The sequence below is a fragment of the Spermophilus citellus genome (assembly GCF_964194105.1).
Source record: "Spermophilus citellus genome assembly, chromosome: 12".
Lineage (NCBI taxonomy): Eukaryota > Metazoa > Chordata > Mammalia > Rodentia > Sciuridae > Spermophilus > Spermophilus citellus.
Window position 1 is genome coordinate 49,460,487 of NC_138198.1, and position 21,793 is coordinate 49,482,279.

General features: G+C 49.2%; 1 protein-coding gene across 2 annotated transcripts in view; it reads left to right on the forward strand.

Moving 5' to 3' along the window:
* Positions 1–5,498: 5,498 nt before the first annotated feature.
* LOC308631467 (protein patched homolog 1-like) overlaps positions 5,499–21,793 on the forward strand; it is a gene marked incomplete at its 3' end in the record, with an annotated part of 30,528 nt that continues 14,233 nt past the window's right edge. For both annotated transcript variants that reach the window (XM_081262708.1, XM_081262709.1), the window contains exons 1-2: positions 5,499–5,651; positions 16,071–16,263. In XM_081262708.1, coding sequence (XP_081118834.1) covers positions 5,649–5,651; positions 16,071–16,263 — 196 coding nt within the window. In that variant the 5' untranslated portion in view covers positions 5,499–5,648. The remainder of the gene's footprint in view (positions 5,652–16,070; positions 16,264–21,793) is intronic.

The window sequence follows — 21,793 nt, forward strand, 5'->3', positions numbered from 1 at the left end:
CTTACCTCAACATTGTAAAAGCTATCTATGCTAAGCCTCAGGCTAGCATCATTCTGAATGGAGAAAAATTGAAGGCATTCCCTCTAAAATCTGGAACAAGACAGGGATGCCCTCTATCACCACTTCTATTCAATTTAGTTCTCGAAGTACTAGCCAGAGCAATTAGACAGACAAAAGAAATTAAAGGCATAAAAATAGGAAAAGAAGAAATTAAACTATCGCTATTTGCGGATGACATGATAATATACTTAACAGACCCAAAAGAGTCTACAAAGAAGCTGCTAGAGTTAATAAATGAATTCAGCAAAGTGGCAGGTTATAAAATCAACATGCATAAATCAAAGGCATTCCTATATATCAGCAACAAAACTTCTGAAATGGAAATAAGGAAAACCACTCCATTCACAATATCCTCAAAGAAAATAAGATACTTGGGAATCAACCTAACAAAAGAGGTGAAAGATTTATACAATGAAAACTACAGAACCCTAAAGAGAGAGATAGCAGAAGATCTCAGAAGATGGAAAAATGTACCCTGTTCATGGATAGGCAGAACTAACATCATCAAAATGGCGATATTACCCAAAGTTCTCTATAGGTTTAATGCGATGCCAATCAAAATACCAATGGCATTTCTTGTAGAAATAGACAAAGCAATCATGAAATTCATATGGAAAAACAAAAGACCCAGAATAGCAAAAGCAATTCTAAGCAGGAAGTGTGAATCTGGAGGTATAGCGATACCAGAGGTCAAACTGTACTACAAAGCAATAGTAACAATAACAGCATGGTACTGGTACCAAAACAGGCGGGTGGACCAATGGTACAGAATAGAAGACACAGAGACTAATCCACAAAGTTACAACTATCTTATATTTGATAAAGGGGCTAAAAGCATGCAATGGAGGAAGGATAGCATCTTCAACAAATGGTGCTGGGAAAATTGGAAATCCATATGCAACAAAATGAAATTGAATCCCTTTCTCTCGCCATCCACAAAAATTAACTCAAAATGGATCAGGGAGCTAGATATCAAATCAGAGACACTGCGTCTGATAGAAGAAAAAGTTGGCTATGATCTACAAATTGTGGGGTCGGGCTCCAAATTCCTTAATAGGACACCCATAGCCCAAGAGTTAACAACAAGAATAAACAAATGGGACTTACTTAAACTAAAAAGTTTTTTCTCAGCAAGAGAAACAATAAAAGAGGTAAATAGAGAGCCTACATCCTGGGAACAAATCTTTACCCCCCACACCTCCGATAGAGCCCTAATATCCAGAATGTACAAAGAACTCAAAAAATTAAACAATAAGATAACAAATAACCCAATTAACAAATGGGCCAAGGACCTCAACAGACACTTCTCAGAGGAGGACATACAATCAATCAACAAGTTCATGAAAAAATGCTCACCATCTCTAGCAATCAGAGAAATGCAAATCAAAACCACCCTAAGATACCATCTCACTCCAGTAAGATTGGCAGCCATTATGAAGTCAAACAACAACAAGTGTTGGCGGGGATGTGGGGAAAAAGGTACACTTGTACACTGCTGGTGGGGCTGCAAAATGGTGAGGCCAATTTGGAAAGCAGTATGGAGATTCCTGGGAAAGCTGGGAATGGAACCACCATTTGACCCAGCTATTGCACTTCTCGGACTATTCCCTGAGGACCTTAAAAGAGCGCACTATAGGGATACGGCTGCATCAATGATTATAGCAGCACAATTCACAATAGCTAGACTGTGGAACCAACCTAGATGCCCTTCAATAGATGAATGGATAAAAATAATGTGGCATCTATACACAATGGAGTATTATGCAGCACTAAGAAATGACAAAATCATAGAATTTGCAGGGAAATGGATGGCATTAGAGCAGATTATGCTAAGTGAAGCTAGCCAAGCCCTAAAAAACAAATGCCAAATGTCTGCTTTGATATAAAGAGAACAACTAAGAACAGAACAGGAAGGAAGAGCATGTGGAAAAGACTACAGTAAACAAAGACGAATGGGGGGAGAGAAACGGAGAGAGAAGGGAAAGCATATGGAAATGGTAGGAGACCTTCAAGGATACATAAAATTATAAGAGGCTATGAGGGGCAAGGGGGAGGGAAAAAAAGGGAGAGAATTGAATAACAGCAGGGGAGGTAGAGAGGGAAGATGGGAGGGGAGGGGAGGGGAGGGGGGATAGTAGGGGATAGGAAAGGTAGCAGAATACAACAGACACTAATATGGCATTATGTAAAAATGTGAATATGTAACAGATGTGATTCTGCAATCTATATTTGGGGTGAAAATGGGAGTTCAAAACACAATTTGAGTCTAATGTATGAAAGATGATATATCATGAGCTATGTAATGCTTTAAATAATCAATAAAAAAATTTAAAAAAATAAATAAATAAATAAATAAAAAGAAAAAGAAAGACAAGCAGAGCCAGGGTGATCTTGCCTCATAGGCTTTGCTCATGCCTATGAGGTGTGCTCTGGGACTGGTTTGAGTCTTTCTTTTGACCCCTCCTTCAATGCCTCCCAAATCTCCATCTGGTTTTACCCTGAAATCTCCAACATAGGAATTATTCCTTTGAGTATGGCTTTAAAGGTCCCAGTTAACTGGCAAAAGTGTTGTCTAGTAGCCTCATTAGCCATTATTAATGCACAGAAGCCAATTGGCTTATCAGTTGGGACAGGCCCCAGGGGAGAGTTGAGCTGGAGTTGTCTGGTAGCCCTGTCCGTCATTAGCACCTCCATGCCAAATGGGCTGTTAGATTAGGCAGCTGCAGAGCTCCTTTTGCAAGAAGGGATGAGGCCTAAGCAACTTGAGAGGATAGAAGCAGCCATTTGATGAGTGAGACCACCCTGGTGGGGAGGCCTAGAGAAACAACAGGGTAACACAGAGTAACACCAGAATGCGTGTCACCAACTTGATGATTTCACACCTCAAGTGGCCCAGAGTGGAGAGAAGAGAGGCACTGACATCATTTGCAAAGACGGATTTCAAAAGAAGATGGGGGACAGGCGGCTTCTGGGAGAAAGCATCTCCAGTGTGGTCCCTCCTTCTCAAACCTTTAGGTTCTAACACCTAAGGCTTAATGCTCCCTGCCTCACTAGCAGGCCTCTCTCAATTCTGAGAGTATTTAACTCTCAGACCAACTGGTCCCCATTGTAAAGCTTTGGGCTGCTAGATGAACAGTGCACCCCGACCCTGGTCTGGGTAGTCCCTCTTCCTCCATGCACTCTCCAGGCAGGGGACTGTAGAAAGCTCCTGAAGCTTCCCTCACTGTCCAGCCTCTTCCAAGTGCTTGCACCTAATTCTGTATTTGTAATTTTGAGTTCCCAAAGAAGCCCCTGTCACCCCACAAATTGCTAACGCCTCAGGTCCTCCTAAACCAATGTCCATTCTGGATGATTGCACAAGGTTCTTCATTTTCACTACAGAAAGTCAACTCCACAAGCTTTACTGGAATTTTCCCACAAAGCGGGTAGACCCGATGACTTCATATTGTGGGCCCCCACGAATGCCTGTGCTCGCGTTTTCCTTTTTCTTATCCCCTTTCTCTCTCATATTCTAGGCCACTCTATTTGGAGACAGAGGTCTTCACCTACCCACATTAAAGATGAATAGGTCCCAGTGTAGTGGTGCAGGCTTATAATTTCAGCTAATTGAGAGGCTGAGACAGGAGGACTGGAAGTTAGAGGCCAGCCAGGGCAACTTAGGGCAACCCTGTCTCAAAATAAGATTTAAAAAGAGTGGGGAGAGCTGAGGATGTAGCTTAGTAGTAGAGCATGCTTGAGTACGAGGCCCTGGGTTCAATCCCCAATACCGTAAACAAAACAAAACAAAAAATAGGGCCCTTGGGTTTTGTTTGCTTGCATGCTTGCTTGCTTGCTTGCCAGACTCTTGGGATCCACACTCAGTCAATACTCATTTGTGTCCATTTTTGACTGAAGTCAGTTAGTAGGAAATGCTTTCTAGACCAGCCTAATTCACAGGTCTGCCCAGCATTCCAATGTTTAATTACTTAATGCATCTCAAGCACACATTCTGGAAACTCAAATGACCCTATTAAAGAATGGTACATCATCTTGGGGGAGGGGATAAATTGTAACTCCTAGAATTATTATTATTTAATAACACATGGGCTTGGGCATGCTCCCACACACACCTAATCACAGTGTCAGCCTAGAATGAGGTGAGTAAAGTGTTGGCCTGTACAAGGCCCTGGGCTGGGGTGGGGGCTGGCTTTGTTGGAGGACCAGGTAGTTAACTCTTGACAGTCACAGCAAATTTTCACACTTTCCCCCCCCCTTGCCCTTGTAACTGGAATTCATCTTTATTCATAATGTGGTCCTTTTGAAACAGCACATCTCAGCTGTGTGTGAGTCTCCCCTGCCAGGGTTGAGCAGATAAAATTCAGGTCTTTCCTGAATAGGGCGTTGCCATGCAGGGCGACAGGCCCAGAACGTTCTCAGCAGGATCCTCCAGCCCCTCTAACCCAAGCACCCAGGCTCTCTTCGTATGGGAAGGCAGCGTGGGTGGGAGCATTTCGGTGGCATACCCCAAAAACCACAGTAATTGGAAGGGAAAGGAGGCAAATATCAATTAGGGATTCCTCAGCCAGCTACCAATCTTGGTTTCCAAGCGACTCCACCTTAGTCCCTTCAGAAGTAGCGACTTCCCAGGGACGTCCGACAGAAATGACACGAATCCACATACATCTTGTCCTAGTGAACATAATCCCCGGGGGAAACCTCTGGTTCTGTGCCCGGCTTCCCTGGCTCCCTGTGGGCCTGTCAACTAGAAGGCTCCCAGCTTCTCCGCGCTTCCGTGGGAATGCGCGCAGGCCAGGGCTTTGCGAATGGAGCCCATGAAAGCTGGTGTTCTTCTGCAATCCTCTGGGTGCCCCCCACTTCCCGGCCTGCTGGGGTTGCTGAGCTGAGCTTCCACGCTCCCCCAGCACCTCCTCCCCGCCGGGGTCCCGGCGAGACAATCGAATGTTAGCAAATAATGTGGCGGTGAGGGGCGCAAGGTGGGGAAGGCGAGGGAGACCCCCCAGCCCACGGGCCCCCGCAGGCCGGGCCGCGAGGAGCGGGAGGGGGCGGCCGGGGCTGGCCGGAGCTCGCGGGCCGGGCGCCTCCCAGGAAGGCGGGGAGGGGAGCGCCTGTTTACCCAGGAGGGCTGTGCTGATAGCACGTTCCTCGACTTGACTTTGCTTTCCTTGAGTTTATTGTAAAGGGGTAAAGTTTTCGGATCCGTCCCGTGACCCTGACAGGTCCTGCCTATGGCGCGGCAGACCACCCACGCCGAGGGCCATGGAACTGCTTAATAGAAACAGGCTTGTAATTGTGAGTCCGCGCTGCACTCCGCCGAGAGCCCGGGGATTTTACACTTTCCGTTCCTTTTGTAAAGACGGAGGAGGAGGAGGAGGAGGAGAAGACGAAGACCACGAAGAAGAAACCGACGACGACAGGGGAGACAAAGAGACCCGCGGCGACAAAGCCAGGGGGAAAGGAAGGAAGACGGGGAGAAGACGGAGACGCGGAGGACGAGGAAAGCGGGGCCCGGAAAAAAGGAATTGATGTGAAATCCAAGCCCAGGTCCGCGCCTCCGGCACCCGCGCTCCGGGCAGGGTTGACGGCCGGCTATGGTGAGTGCAGCCGGCGCGGCGACCGCCGCCGCCACCCCGCCCGCGCCCTCGCGCGTCCTGTGCCCCGGGCGGCGCGGGGACGCGGCGACGCGACGCGGGGCGTCCGGCGCAGCGGACAGCGGAGCGAGCCCCGAGCGCCGGGCGGGAGGGGCTGGCCGCTCGCCGCGCCGCGGATGTGGGGCTGGGTGGGCTGCGCCGCCGGGGCGCGGGAGCGCCTGTCCCGCGTCCACGCTCGCTCGCGCGCCGGACCCCCGCCCCCGAGGCCAGCCCTGCGGGGCGGGAGGGGGCTGGCTGCCGAGGGCCCGGCCGGGGAACGGCTCCGGGGAGAATTCCCACGGAGGGGGTCGCCCGGGATCCCATTTTCACGCTTGAAAGGGTCGCCACCTTGGCTTCCGCTCATCAGTCTGGTGATGGCTACTGACTCGCAAGTGGAGGCAGAGCTGGTGATGGAAGGGCCGGTGCAGAGAGTGACAGCGCGGGGGGGGGGGGGGGAGCCGGGGCGCAGAGGGAGCGCGCGCGGAAGCCACTTCTCTCCGCTCGGTGGAGCTTTGCCGAGAGCAGCTGGAGGGACGGCGCACGCTCTCGCACCCACACCCGGGGCTCTCGGCGCCCCGCACGGACCCCTGGTTGAGTGGCACACTCAGGGCTGGACAGAAGCACCCTACCTAAATTCTAGGGTTCCAACATCCACCTCCCTGCCGCCGTTGGTGGGAAAAGGGTCCCAAAAGGCGCTTTGAGTTCACAAGGGGCCACGGGTGGAGAAGAGGTCTGTGTTGACTCCTGCGCCCAGGGATTCGGGCTATCCGGTGCTTGCCACCCATTAAAGAGGTGGGCGGGTATCCCAGAACTGAATGCGGCCTCAGAGGAGCCCAAGTCCTCACAGACCTGGTCCGAACACCAGGACCACCAGAGCCCAGAGACTGTGCCTCTGGGTGACATGTGCCATATCTCAACGCATTTAAGCTCACGTTTAAAATGACGTGTAGTGTGTGGATGAACGTTGAGTCCAAAGTTTTCTGATTTCATTTTCTGTCACCCAAGAAGAACCATATGGAAGATGATATGGAACAGAGACCTCTGTTTTTCTGGACCTGGAAGAGACGACCATCTTCCTCTTTTTCTCCTTCCTTCTTCCCTGGGGAGGAGAAATACAAAAGAACTAGCCATCAATAATAAAGTCCCACAATAGGCAGCTCTAAACATTTAATAATTGGATCGTTGAGGTCTTGAACTACTACAATAGTCTTTTTTCAGCATTCTGTGTGTGTTCGGATTTTTTTTTTCTTTACTAGTTCAACATGCAATTAATTGCCTCCACAAAGAAAGACAATGCTTTTTGGTGTCATCTTTTGTTACTATAACTTATTATTTCTGGGTGGTACCTCAGGATAAATTGTTGCCTCAGGTGATCCTGTCCCTATGTTGGAAAACCAGGGGCTTTCAATTGTGTTTGTGTCTTCCAGTTGTCACCCATAGTCCTTGCACCAGGCTATAAAATATCTTTGAGTCCGTGACTTTTAAAATTAAAATGTTGAATTAAGGTGGACACCCAACAGGCCCCACCATCTCAATCTGCCCATTTTCAGTTTGGGCTATTAGCTTCATTTCAAACTCACTGTGAGAGGTGTAATTTCTGGTTATAATCTAGTCATAATCTGACAAGCTCTTTGAACAGGGGTTAGCATTATTTGAAATTATTTTTATGAAAAAGACTATTTTACAAATTATCTTCAATTTTCTATAGATATAAAAATTGAAGAGGTAAATATGGATTAAAACGTCTTCCCTGTTTTGATGTTCATATCTCTCTTACACACACACACACACACACACACACACACACCTTTTATTTTCTCCAGCCTCTGCCACAGTGTATAATGCCCTATTGAGACATGTAGGCGTGATGTGTAAACCGGATTAGCAGTATGAAAGAAAGACACACAATAAGCTGGAATTGTTTTACTTCCCTTTCATTTCTCATGCCTATATCTCTAATAAATTTGTTGCTCCAGAAGTGGGTCAAAGGGATCATGTTGCTCAGCTTCTTTTTCATGCAAGACCCAATGGTAGAGATCACTGAAATGAATGGTGTGCCTTCTGCCAAACGCAAAGCTTGATACAGATATAGAGAAAAGCAGAGATGAGGCGGGGGATGGGGAAAATGTTCATAGTCTGGTCCTTTCAAGACTACATCTTTATCCATTAGAGTAAGGCAACATAGCTAAGAAGATATTTGGGGGGCGGGAATCAATAGGAGCATCAATGTCATGTTTTCTTTCAAGTTTATTGAAAGCTTTGAATATTCTCTGTGCAACTGGTGACATTCTTAGCAAGAGAATACCAGTCGCTTCTGGCATTGAGTAAAGTCTAATTCCCTTTTCAGGCTAGTGTTTAAACCGGGAGTAATGAGCATAGATATTTCTGAGACCTTCTCAGGATATCTTCCCTCTGCTGCCCTCCCTACCCCCCAGCTCACTGTAAGCTCAAAAAATGCCAGTGCTCTTGGTTTGTGTTGCAGACCTCTCATTTACTCCTTTGTGGAGTTGGGAGCAGCTTCCCATTAAAAGAGATCGGGGGTAATTAGCAGCATTATTTTGACAAGTTGGCTAGGGCTGCTCCCCTTCCTCCAGCCTGGGGAGGGGAGAGGAATAAGAGCAGGAAGCTGGAGGTGGAAGGGAGGAGGGAGGGGAGGCCAGCCAGTGGTTTTACATTTTGTGGCCGCTGGATTTCTTTCCCCCTCCTCCCTGAAATCTTTTAGACTCATTTTTTAACCAGCCCCTTTTAAATAAATACAAAAGCTGCCAGTGAAAACATAACAAGGCATTCTTAGGGAGCCAAGAAAGTGTGGTGGATGGTGGCATATTGGCTTGAATTGAGTCAAGACTCAACTCTTATCCCAGATACCTGCTTTAAACTGCTCAGGCCCTGGCCCATCACTCAATCCCATATCCTGGGCTCCCCATCCATAGATAGAATAGTACATCAAGTCCCTAATTCCTCTCTCCATCCTACCCTCTCAAGAATACTGTAGAGTGTAATGTCACGTTGTGATTCTTTAGGTTTCTGGAATAGAGTTTTCAACTCAGTGGATAAAATTATAAATGGCCTTTGAGTATAAAGAGGTGAATATAAATTACTGGAATAATTTACCTCTTCATTTATTTATATTCTGTAAAAATTAGCTAAATTACATTGGATTTTAAAGACTCATTTGGTTTGATGTGAGAAACCAGTGGGAAGTTAAATCTCACTGTGGCTTCTCAACTCCACCAAGTCTGGCTCTCATGATGCTTATCCTCGGAACATCCCCACACAAAGGGCAGATGTTTTATTTCAGGGTCATCTTCTCATTTGGATGATCTGATGTCATTTTTGAGATGTGTGTGGCATGGCCATGGCTATTGGAAGCATTGGAAGAGAGAAGGGTGGGGATGTGAGAATTCAGAGTGAGTTGAAGGAATCTGTTTTGAAATCTACAGACACCAATGAGAAATCCTGGGCCCTGATGGGGAGAAAAAAAAATGTCAGTTTATTCATTGACATGAACTTTACTTGAAAAGGGAGCTGGAACATGTGGCCCTTGCTTCTCAGAGGCTGGCAACCCTGCTGCTTGATAAGGCCCTAAGCTCTCACTTATTTGGTAACTCTCACAAGGGGAGCCTCCAGGCAGAAGGGCCATTAAAGGGACTGTACTCCCAGCAGACACCTTAGCAGGCCTGGCTCCTCGAATCAGCCTCATCTCAGGTCTGTGGAATCCTTGTGGTTAGTTGGAAGTTAACAAACGCGGTGTGGCGCAGCAGTCCCCTGCACAGGGCATGCATATTAAAGCCGACAATGCTTACAAATGTAAATAAGGGCAGATTGATTAGGAACAACATTATCGCTGGGAATGTGGCACTCGCATGCATCAGCAATGAGACAAATTGGGGGCAGCCTCAGCCCTGACCACCCAAGTCGAGCAGGCTTTTACACTGGCTCCTCTTCCCTTTCTTAAAACGTTACAGAAACAAGGCCAATTAGATCCTCAAAGTAATTCATCTCTGTGTATGAAAAAAGCAGACCACAGGGGAAGCGGCGGGTGGGGGATGGGGAGATTAAGATAGCGCTTGTTAGAGCGAGGCTGGGGATTTCATCCTGGAACCAATGGGTAGAGTTTACAGGCCGAGACCACTGTCTGAGATGCTGAAAAGTTAACCTATCAAACAGCAGGCGAGGGGCTCAGGGCGCTGAAAACCTCGGGATCAATGTTCAAAACATTTAGGAATTAAGTCAAACTGAGGGAAATGAGCCCGAGTGGAAGAGCCTTTGCCATTGAAATGGTGCACAGGCGGCCAGATCCAGAGGCTCTGCAGCTGCGTGCACAGTGATACGGAGCCATTACGTGTACATAGTCTATAATTTTACTCCAGAATTCCATAATCCAAGCAGTTATCGTGAAACTCCTGTAAGTAAATGATTGAGTGGAGAGGAGCTAATACTGAAACTTAAAAAAGAACCAGAACAACGTGCTTATGGTCAGCAAGCCTCAAAAAAATAAAAACAGGCTGACACGTAAAACTAGGGATAACCGCTCCCCCCACCCCAGTCTAAACAACTTCCAGCAGCAAGTACGAAATGGTTTGACTTGAAATGTCTGCTCAGCAAAAGCTAACAAACCACTTTTCCTGTTTTATGCTATTTAGACCAGGGTTTTACTCCAAAATTAAACTAGCTATGTCTCGAGCCCAGTTTTCCTGCGCTATTATTTATTAAAGTAGTGCCATTCCCTGAAGACCTTAAAAGAGCATGCTACAGGGACACTGCCACATCGATGTTCATAGCAGCACAATTCACAATAGCTAGACTGTGGAACCAACCCAGATGCCCTTCAATAGATGAATGGATAAAAAAAATGTGGCATCTATACACAATGGAGTACTATGCAGCAATAAAAAATGACAAAATCATAGAATTTTCAGGGAAATGGATGGCATTAGAGCAGATTATGCTTAGTGAAGCTAGCCAAACCCTAAAAAACAGATACCAAATGTCTTCTTTGATATAATGAGAGCAAGTATGAACAGAGCAGGGAGGAAGAGTAGGAAGAAAAGAGTAACATTAAACAGAGACTTGAGATGGGAGGGAAAGGGAGAGAAAAGGGAAATTGCATGGAAATGAAGGGAGACACTCATTGCTAAACAAAATTACATATAAGAGGTTGTGAGGGGAATGGGAAAATAAACAAAGAGAGAAATGAATTACAGTAGATGGGGTAGAGAGAGAAGATGGGAGGGGAGGGGAGGGGGGATAGTAGGGGATAGGAAAGGTAGCAGAATACAACAATTACTATTAGTGTATTATGTAAAATTGTGGATGTGTAACTGACGTGATTCTGCAATCTGCATTTGGGGTAAAATTGGGAGTTCATAACCCACTTCAATCTAATGTATGAAATATAATATGTCAAGAGCTTTGTAATGTTGTGAACAACCAATAAAAAAATGTAAAAAAAATTAAATTGGGAAAAAAAAGAAATTGAAATATATGATTTTTAGAATTATTTAAATATTAAATTAGTGAAATACTATTTTTTAAAAATACCAATTTTCAATTATTTGATGGAAACACAGGTGTATTTCCTGAAGTAGCCACCAGATGGCTATATGGACCCTTCCTTAGTTAAGGGTTCTTTTTTTGTTTTTGTTTTTGTTTTCCCCGTTGCACAACTAAAGATTCTTTACATAATTTTTATGGGACTTTGAAATGACTTAAAATGTAAAGATATAATAGATATTAATGCAGTGAAAAAAAAATAAAATAAAGTAGTGCCATTTTCCTTGCACCGTGCTTGACTTTTCTTATGGATTTTTAGCAGCTCTTACCAGAGCCACTCACAAAAATCACGTGCTGCTTGGGAGTTGTGAGTTTTGAATTTCCGCGCTGGCCGGGTACTAGGGTCCTCCTCCTGATCCCGTGAACACCCCCAAATGCCCTCTTTGTCCCTCTTCTCCCGGTACCACACACGTTTTGCCGGCTCAGAATTCGGGGAGCAGGGCCTCCCAATAAAACCAGGAAGAGGGAAAAGCCAGAGGGAAAGTGGCGAGGCTAGGCAGGGAGGGAAGAGGTGGAGGAGGAAGAGAAAGCAGTGGAAAGCGAGCAGCAGGAGCCAGGGGAAGGAAGCAGGGATCCGGGAACCGCCGGAGAGGAAGGAGGCAGCAGGGAAGGCTGGCGGACCGGCCCCCTGCGGCAGCCGCGTGCACCGCCCCGGTGGCCGGCGCGCCCAGCCGCAGCCCCTAGAAAGAAAGAAAGAAAGAAAAATACTAAAATGAGACAGAATCCCGGGCTTGTGAATCTGGTGCCTACTTCAGGGAGGAACTTAATTTGGAAACGTAAGAAAACACATTCCACTATAATTTTTTCCCCTGAAATAAAGAGCGTAGCTGTGTAGATAGTTTAATTTGTCTTTGACCCCAGGACCCAATCCAAGAGGCCGCGCGAGTTTTTTTTCCTCAACGGAAAATGAGTCCCCGGGATATCTTGGTGACAGTAGACGCGGTTTCTGGACAAATTCTTGCTATCTGCGCACAATTTGTTTCGAATGAATCTGACATCAAAGCCTTTATTCTCTCCTACGTCACGCTACTATTAAATGTAACAGGATGCATACCGATTTTTTTTAAAAAAGCTTAAAACTGACTTTTTATAAGGACGCAGTTAATATAATGGGCTCAGACTTATCCAAAATAATCAGGACTTTTTTTTTTTTTTTTTTTTTGTCAAGGAAACATTCCATTTATCAGGGTTGTTAAAAAAAAGTTTCTGTTGTTTCTTTTACTAATATCACATTAAAGATTCAAGTTAAAACTCTTCTGCTTCCCTAAGACTGTTTCAGTGTCTGGATTCCACGTTTATAGAACACTGACTCCTTCAAACTAGCACTGTGTTGTCGTGGGGTTTTTCTGGGGGGCTGGGGGGGCGGTGAGACGGATTTTCTTTTCTAAAAGGGTGGCTTTTCTCAACGTTCTTACTTTCCTCTTTAACTTTCCATTTTGTTTATCTTAATGCGAGGCGTTGTTCCCTGCGAGAGCCTAAGTCTTGCCTTTAGTTATAAAAGAGAGGAAAGAAAAAAAAAAATCTGGCACACACTGGCGCACTATCCACCACCCTGTCATTATTGGTGCAGGCCTGGGAATTCAAGCCGGACCTCCCAGTATTTTCTACAGCTTGAGGCCAAGGTGCCTCTGAAAGGGTTTTCTTTGAGGAATTTCAGAAATTGTTTAAGCGCTTAAAAAAAATTACATATCCCCCCGTGTCTATCGCGAGGCAAATGCTCGTGTGTGTGTGTGCGCGCGCGCGTGTGTGTGCGCGCAAAAGGCGACTCACAAAAAGAAGACACTGTTGAAAAGAAAAGGAATAAGAAAGAAAGGAGGGGGGAGCATTCCTTAATGGAAGTATTGCTTGCGAGAAGGTTGGCGCTCTCGGAGGCTCCCCCCGAAGCCGGGGATGCACACACTGGGGTTGCCTACCTGGGTGGTCTCTCTACTTTGGTGAGTTGTTGCTAAGCAGCTAATAATAGTCATGTTTGCTGAGTAATTTCTGCCCTCCGCGAGCCAATCGCGTCGCAGAAACCCAAGCCATCTGACAGCCCCGGGGACGGGAGCTCCAGCCTTTTTCTCTTTCGCTAGCTCTCTCCCCCTCCACCCCCTTCCCTCCTCCTCCTCTTTCTCCAAAAGGACAGAGTTCTTTTTTTTTCTTCTTCCATCTCATCTATTGAATCAAGGAGCTGCTGCGGCCGCTGCCCGCTGCACACACACAGAGCGGAGTCCCCAGGTCCCGGGAGTGAGAGAGGCGCGCTGCGCGGGGGCAGAATGGTCCAGCGGGTCGGCGTGGAGCACAAGAAAGCAAAGTCCGGGACCGAGCAGCCACCGCGAACCCAGCAGCCAGAGCCCGAGCAGCAGCTTCAGGAGCCGCCACCGCCAGCAGCAGCAGCCGCGGGAGCAGCGGCAACGGCGGCTGCCCGGGCCCGGCAGCGCTGAGACCCGCCGGGCACCCTCCGACCCCGCGGCGGCGGCTCTGCGCTTGCCCTCCGCGGCCGCTCGGGCGACTCGCGAGGCGCCGAGGGAGCCAGCGCAGCCGGCGGGAGCTGCAGGGATTTGCTGGCGCTTTCTGCAGTGAAGGGGTCGCGGCGCGGGGCGGGGGGCGGGTAAGGGGAGTTGGGGACCGCGAAGAGCGCGGTGAAAGCGTCCGAAGGACAGGCTCGCTCCGCGCGCCGGCTCTCGCCCTCCCGCGAACTAGATGTGGGCAGCAGCGGCCGCAGAGACCTTGGGAACCCCGCGCAATGTGGCAATGGAAGGCGCAGGGTCTGACTCCCCGGCAGCGGCCGCGGCCGCAGCGCCTGCAGCGCCCGCCGTGTGAGCAGGAGCAGCGGCAGCAGCAGCAGCAGGTCTGTCAACCGGAGCCCGAGCCCGAGCATCCGGCAGCCAGCAGCGTCCTCGCGAGCCGAGCGCCCAGGCGCACTGGGAGTTCGCAGCGGCAGCAGCATCGGCGTGCCGGGCCGCCCGGGAAGCCTCGGTCCCCGTGGCGGCGGCGGCAACGGCAACATGGCCTCGGCTGGTAACACCGCCGAGCCCCAGGACGGCGGCGGCGGCTGTAGCGGGGCCTTGGGCCGGACGGCCGGCGGCGGGAGGCGCAGACGGACCGGGGGGCTGCGCCGCACCGGGACTATCTGCACCGGCCCAGCTACTGCGACGCCGCCTTCGCTCTGGAGCAGATTTCCAAGGTGCATTTCAGACTCTTTCCTCTCTTCTCCTCCCACTCTTTCCTCCCTCCTCTTCCTCTTTGGGATAGCCCCACCACACACACACACACACACACACACACACACACACCCCTCCAGGAAAAGAGGCAGACAAGTGGGGATTGAAAAATTCAAACCCTCCCTCCGGTCCTGGGAGGAAAGGGCTGTCTGAGGTCCGCAGGGGGTGGAGGTGTGTGTGTGTGTGTGTGTGTGTGTGTGTGTGCGCACGCCCTCCCTGGCGTGCCTTTTCCGGAGCATTGGAAAGCTGTCCACAGTGGACCACCTCGAGGGCGGCCGCAGCACTGCCCGGCCCCGTGCCCCTGGCTAGGAGCTCCCTCCTTCTGCGCCCCTGCCCCTATTTGCAGCTAAACCCCTGTAATGCTGCCACATTTCTTAACATCTTGGAGGGGGAGGCGGAGTGGAGAGAGGCGGAGAGAGGAAGGGGGGAGGGAGCCGAAATAAAGGTGGTTTCCTTTTTTGGCAGCCGGTTTTACTTTTGTTGAGCATGAAATATCTGCTCCCTTAAAAATTATCCTCGGAAGACGACATCCCCCCTCTTCTTTCACATTTTTTGAGCCGCTTCTTCTCAGAACCTGATGGGGAGAGGGAAAGTTGTAAACAAATTGCCACCTTAAATCCCGGTGCGGGTCTGCCGAGCGGTCGGGTTCATTGTGTTTACGAGGCTGGCTGAAATGTGTGGAATCCGGGGAAGGCGAGCACCCAGACGGGGGCCCACCGGGGCCGCGGCCAGCACCGGGGCAGCGCCGCCGCCGGGAGCAGCCTGTACCCAGCCCGGACTCTCGCCTGCGCCGGCCTGGGCCCTTCCCCCGTGCAGTCGGCTGTTTTGTTACGTTTAACCCGAAGGGAAGGGAGAGGAGGGAAAGATCCCTGTGGCTGCCCTCTTCCGATCACAAATATTGTCCTAAGTTGCAGATGGCTGCCCCACTTCCTAATTCGGCTCACACGGCGTCTTCCAAAGTTATGGAAGCGTTGGGAGTGAGCACCCGCGGCCGCGCTCACCACGTGGATGCCCACTAGATGCCACTCCAGACGGGGGAACTCGAAATATATTGTTCCAAAAGAGCGTTCGGCCCCTGCACCGGTCCTCTCCGGAGCACCCAGAGAAGGGTGATGGGTGGTGCAGGATTTATGGGAAAGCGGGACGTGGTTTGCTGCTGGAGTGCTGGGCTCGGTCGCAGGGATTACGCAGCCCCTCCCTTCCCGGGTCCGGGGTGAAAATCGCCTGTGCAGAGTGGTTGTCTCTCTGCTTTGGCCTGCCCTTCTGTGTCGCCCGCCCTATCCCCAGCTCCCCAAGTCACACTCCAGGATGCTGTGCAGGCCACGCGTGGGGGCGCCCCTGCAGTCCCCAAGGTGCATCTCCCACGCTGCAGCCTGACTTTGATTTATGACCCGCCACCCCCTCCCTACACACACACACACACACACACACACACACACACACACACACGCCTCTCGCGTTCCCTCCAGCCTGGGTTCCAGCCCGGAGGGCGAGTCCCTGCGCCCCATCTGCGCGGGGCCCCCCACGGCTGTCGGGGGATTCTCAGGCGGGTACGCGCGAGCGGGCGTGGGCGCGCGGACCGTGACTACCCGGCCTTCACTCCTCCCTTCTGCTTCATTCCCAGGGGAAGGCTACTGGCCGGAAAGCGCCGCTGTGGCTGAGAGCGAAGTTTCAGAGACTCTTATTTAAACTGGGTTGTTACATTCAAAAAAACTGCGGCAAGTTCTTGGTTGTGGGCCTCCTCATATTTGGGGCCTTCGCTGTGGGATTAAAGGCAGCTAATCTCGAGACCAACGTGGAGGAGTTGTGGGTGGAAGGTAAGAGAGCAGCGCACGCCGCGGCGCCCCTCGCGCCCTCCCCGGGCCCCGTCCCTTCCCTTCCCTCCAACTGATGAAGATATTGCCAGCACACACCTAGAGCCTGGCTGTGGCCAGCGAAAACCCCCTGCCCGCACCAGGGGGAATTGTTTATTGTTTGGGCGCCTGGCCAGGAGCCAGGCCCGCCGACAAAGGCCGCGCTGTAATCTACTCGGGGCGCTGCGCTCTGCTAGGTGTTGTGGGAGACAGTGGCGAGGGCGGGCCGGCGGGGGCGCGGGCCCCTCCGCGGGGCGGACCACTCGGCACGGCCGGGGGTCCGGGGCTGGCCACCGCGGCCGCCCGCCGCCGCCTCGCCCCGAGACGCGGCCAGGGGCAGGCCTCCGCGGTCTCGGCTCCCCCGCTCGGCTTCCTTCCCTCCCCCACCCCCACCCACCGGGTCCAAAGAGAAAGGAGTGGGGGGTGGAGAGAGAGGCCACCCCTCCGGCTGCTGGGAGTGTGCGCGGCCCCGGCGGCCGCGGCCGTCGCGCTGGGGAGGGCGGGGGGCGGGCGCGGCGCGGGCCTGCAGAGGCGGCGGCGTGTGTGGTCCTGTTTTTGGACAGCGTTCAACTCTGGGGGAAGAAAACATTTGTCTCAAGGTACAAAAAAAGGGGGTGGGGTGGGGGGAAGGAGTTAAAAAAAATAGTAAAGCACAGACTGGAACGCATGTTTGCAAAGTAGATTAATGTTTCCTCGCGGGTGGGGGCTTTTTAAATGGAATTATTCTGCGCGAAAGCTGTTTTTGCAGGCAGAAAAAAGAAATGTGTTTTAAGAACGCTGGCTGGAAGGGAGGGGCCCCGGGAGCTCTCCAAGGCGTTCTGCCAGGCTTTTATGCTTGTTCCTCAATTTGGGGGTTCTTGAAGCCGGCCTTAGAAAATGAATTGTAAATTTAAAATAGACACCACCACCACCACCCACCACGGAAACCGTGTATATTCTTTTGGTGGTAAGAGTTTCTTTAAAATTTTTTTTTTTCCTTATCCCCTTTCCCCCCTTTTCTTGTTGGTTGCTTCTCAATGATCTTTTTGAAAAGAAAAGAATCACACTGTTTGGAAACATTTTAACCCCTTATATATTGCTCTGGGTATCTCTACCAAGGGAGTAGGTGTGGAGGATTGAAGTAGTTATTCAGATATTTCAGACCAGAAATAGCTGGTGCCCTCGTAGAAACTCAAGACTTGGAAGAGAGGAGTTATTATGCATAAATTGCTTCAGTGATCCCTTTCTGGGTGGTGTTGGAGACTAACCTCGAAGAGTGTTTTAATCTTGCAGCGTTCTTGCAAGGATATGGTAGAGTGTTTAGTTGAGAACTGACAATTAAAATAATAATCCAATAATTAAGATCAGAAAACATTCCTTCCTGAAGTAGCTTGGTAATTAATACAAGTGTACTTTGGATTGACTCCATTGGGCCATTTCCCTCAGTTTGGTGCTTGTCGTTGGTAGATGAAAGAAGGGTTTCATTGAGCACTTATTATGTCCCTAGCAAGGAGTTTACTGAGGGCACTTGCACTGAATTTGGGTGGATAGTTGAAATGGGCCATAGAAGTTAAATGGAGGTGGTGAGGAAGACCTGGGGATACCTAGAGAGAGAGGAGAGTGTTCTAGAAGGCAGCACACCAACCCTCAGCAGGGCCTGCAAGAAGGGCCTAGCGATGGCCCCATCTGAGTGGGGCTCTCTGATGCCAACCCTGAGTGTAAAGGGGCATCCAGCGCAGTAACTCCTGAGGCGGGGCTGTAGTGTAGAAGGCCTGTGATTGGCTGAACTAAGAGGGACTAACCTATGTGTTGCCAGTTGATGATGATGATGACAAAAAATGGTTTTGTGTTGTTTGAGCAATTATTTCCAGCAGACCTTTAATAATTAAAGAGGTTCTGTGAGTTTCTTAACCTACTGTTATTTCCAAGAGGAAGTGTTTCTGGGTTGTCCAGCTCATTCCAAGGGCAGGGGCTCCAACTGCTGTAGTAAGTGGGCACTGGAGGTGCCGTCTTCTTTGGGGTTTTGTTGTTGTTGTTGTTGTTTTGTTTTTGCAGTGCTGGGGATGGAGCCTGGGCCTTGGGCATGCTGGGCAGTTGCTCTACCATTGAGCTAGGGTCCCCATCCTCTGAGCTCTTACTCCCTTTCTGCACAGGCAGTTTCAGTGTGGTTCTGTGGTTCTTGGGACAAATATTCAATACCTACTGAGCAGCTGCCATATGTTTTCATCACATGCTGTACAACTGAATACAGTAGCTCTTATTATCTTTATTTTGATAACATGACAGTTTCTGTGTTTTGTTTTTAACAGTTATTGCCCATCTTATAGATGAGAAGCTATGGGTCACTCCCTGTCTCTGTCCACTTTGCCTACTAGTGACTGAAGTCACTTAACCCCCTATGGCCTCGGCCTTCATCTGTCGTCTGTGCGTCCATTCATGCATGTGTGTATCCCATGCTCGCTTCTTCCCCTGTAGAAGAAGCAAGTTTCATAAATGCAGGTGAACTCAGCCAGAGAGATTGCCACACTAGTCAACAGCTTTACTTGCTATATAAAGTGGAGGTAACTGTGGAAGACCTTGTTTGTGATCAAGTGAGCTGGGGGTGGCGTCAGCACTCAGTGGAATAGTTTGAGCATTTTCTCTCAGGAGTGAGAATTTCCTACTGCCCTGTACATATGTCAGCAGAGATCAGTGAATTAAATTTAGTACCACTGCCAAATTTAGGTTCCTTTTAGGTATCAGTCTCTTGGATAAACTTTATCAGTATGAGCAAAGAAGTCTGTAACAAGATGCTTTCTTAATCAAAACAGGAAAGTTTCCAGGCATGAAATCTTACATGAACTAGATATTTGCTCCACATATAAGCCAAATGAATAGAGGTTGCATATTCCCCTAGTTAAAAAGCAACCCAAGATAGGAAAGGGTAAGATTTAAAGGGAAGAGGGATGCTAAAACAGTTTGGAAAAGATGATTACTCTTCCTGTGATTAAAGAAATGGCACATATATGACATCCAGTTGTCTTTGTGTTTCTGTGTGTGTATGTGCACAGTGGGCTAAAGGCTTTGATGAAGGGGACTTCCTAGAAAGCGTTCATGGAACACAGCACACTGCTGGAGCCGTGGTTAGCTCTGGTGTCATTCTTGCACCCTGCTTTTGCCAGGGTGCCTTCTGGAGCAGGACCAAGGCAGGCGAGGGACTGATAGCAAAGAGGGACTCTACCAGAAGGGCAGAATGGGCCCTGTCACTACTGCCCTCCTAAAGTTACACCCATTTCTGCTGAGTGGGCTGTTCCTTTGAGGACATTTCACAGGGACAGAAAGACAATGAAATGCAACTTTCTTGTGTTCCCTGGACCCCTGCACTTTTTTTTTCAATGAAGACCATGTAGATAGGGATTTATTAGGTTCAAGGAGCAGATGCACACCACAGGTAGAAGCAATTGTGGTATTCCTTTCATACTTAAGAGTCAAAACTTGAAAACCCAATAATTAACTTTAAAAAATATCAAATGGCAAATGCATAAATAAATACATCAATAACAAGTAGCCTCAGGTGCACAGGGCAGTTGATTGGCCCTGGGAAGCCACCCTGTCTCCCTGCTACCTGTTGTTGACCCTCCTGGAAGTTGGGTAGTGGGGTGTCTCTGATGCATACAAATGCTGCTTGGAAGTTCCAAAAGATGACAACTTCCAGATGTACCAGCCGGCGGGGCCGCTTGTTTGGATTATGCGCCGCAGCTGATGCTGGATTAATGCTGGCTGGATGGCGGAGGGAGAGTTGTCTGGTCTGCACGGGGCGGTGTTTATGTTTCGTTTGGATTTCTCCCTCAAAGCTGACCTGCCCGTGACCCCCAGCGCCCTGTCCACTCAGGGCGAGCTGGAACATGTCTGTCCTTGCTGTGCTTCTCATATTGGGGGGGGGGAGTCAGGGGGCCACAGTGCTGCAGGGAAAGGGGCTTCTCATGGGGCTGCCCTCCACGTGGTCCATGCCAGCCCTCTGCCCAGGTTGAACCCTGAAGAGTATGCCCACGGGCTTAGGGCGTGTGTTCAGCTCGAAAAGTTCTATTCGCTTTTAAAACAAACACAGGGAGATTTTAAAATGATTTTAAAGGGGATCCGGTTTAATAGAAGCAGTTTTGCAGGATAGTATTTTGGCACTATTTGGATGCTCTTGGTGGGGAGCAAAAGTAGAGGGAGTTAGGACATCCCTAACAATTGGCCCACCTGGGTGGGTTTGCTCCTGTAGTACTGTTATTCCCTGTGCCCCTGGGGCCTCCCCAAACCTCTCCTGGTCCCTTCCTTCCTTCTCTTCATCCCACCCTTCCTTCCACTTTCCCAGCCAGACCTAAGCTGCCCCAGCCATTCCCTCCTATGAGGAATCCTGGAGTTCGCCGTGTGGAATCTGCAATGGCCCTACGTCTGGTTAGTCAGAGATGGACAGGAGGGAGTTTGAAACTGGCTGTGGGAGACACTAGATGGAGAGCTGACCTTGCATCCTTGAGTTTCTCATGTTGGTTTCAAGACCAGCCCAGAGAGTTGCTTCTTGGGTGGGTTATTTTGGGCAGATGTGTGTCTCCTGCTGAAGATGCCTGACATCTTTGTGGACTTTGGAGGTCACTTTAGAACCCATTATGTTCTCTCAGTGTATACCAAACCACCAGAGAGCATGAGAAATGTGTCCTTCCTGTGGCCCATGAAACAGGGAACAGGAGGGTCCTGTAGCATTCTTGAGCTGCTGAGTAAAATAAACTAGGACATTGGCACCCAGGTGCCCTCCTTCAGGCCTTCCCTGGATAGAACCCCTACCCAAGCCAGTGGGAATATGGAGTTGGGTAGAGATCAAAGAAGATGGATGTTCTTATCCAAATTTTGGCTGACTCTGAAGCCTTGGCTCTTCAGTCCTTGTGCAAGGTCTTGGTTGACATCAGAGAGATCAAAGGCTTTGCTAGTGGATGCACCTTGCCTGCTCTGGAGGAGGAAGCTCTTTGGAGTCTTCTCCATGGGAACATTCTTTAAAGATACAGAATCAAAATATAAACTCTCCTGTTGTTCTTTGCAGTCAGTCCCTCATTTGGGGTGCTTTATGATAATACTTCATAGTTTTTTTTTAATATTTTTTTTCCTCTCTTTAGTTGGATTTAGGATATTCCCATCCCTTTACACTGCATTGCCTAATTTTGTCTACATATGTACTCTTTAACTAGGTTTGATAGAGATAATTAGCCTTCCCAAACAGTAGAAGGCTATCATTGAGGAACTGCTTGACTATTGGGGAAGTATTCAGGAATTTTGCATGTAAAATGATGCATCCTCAGCCCTTTCAGCAGAGACAGGACTATTGTGGTTTTGGGGGCCTTAGAACATAGTTGGGAAAATAGTTCAGGAAACTGTATCCGTGGTGGACAGTCATGTACCTGCTAATGAATTACAAGTTTGTTGTTGGAGAGATTTACAGTGTGGAGGCAGGACCTTATTTCTGATCCAGAAACCCAGGTGTGAGTTGGCCCAAATAGTG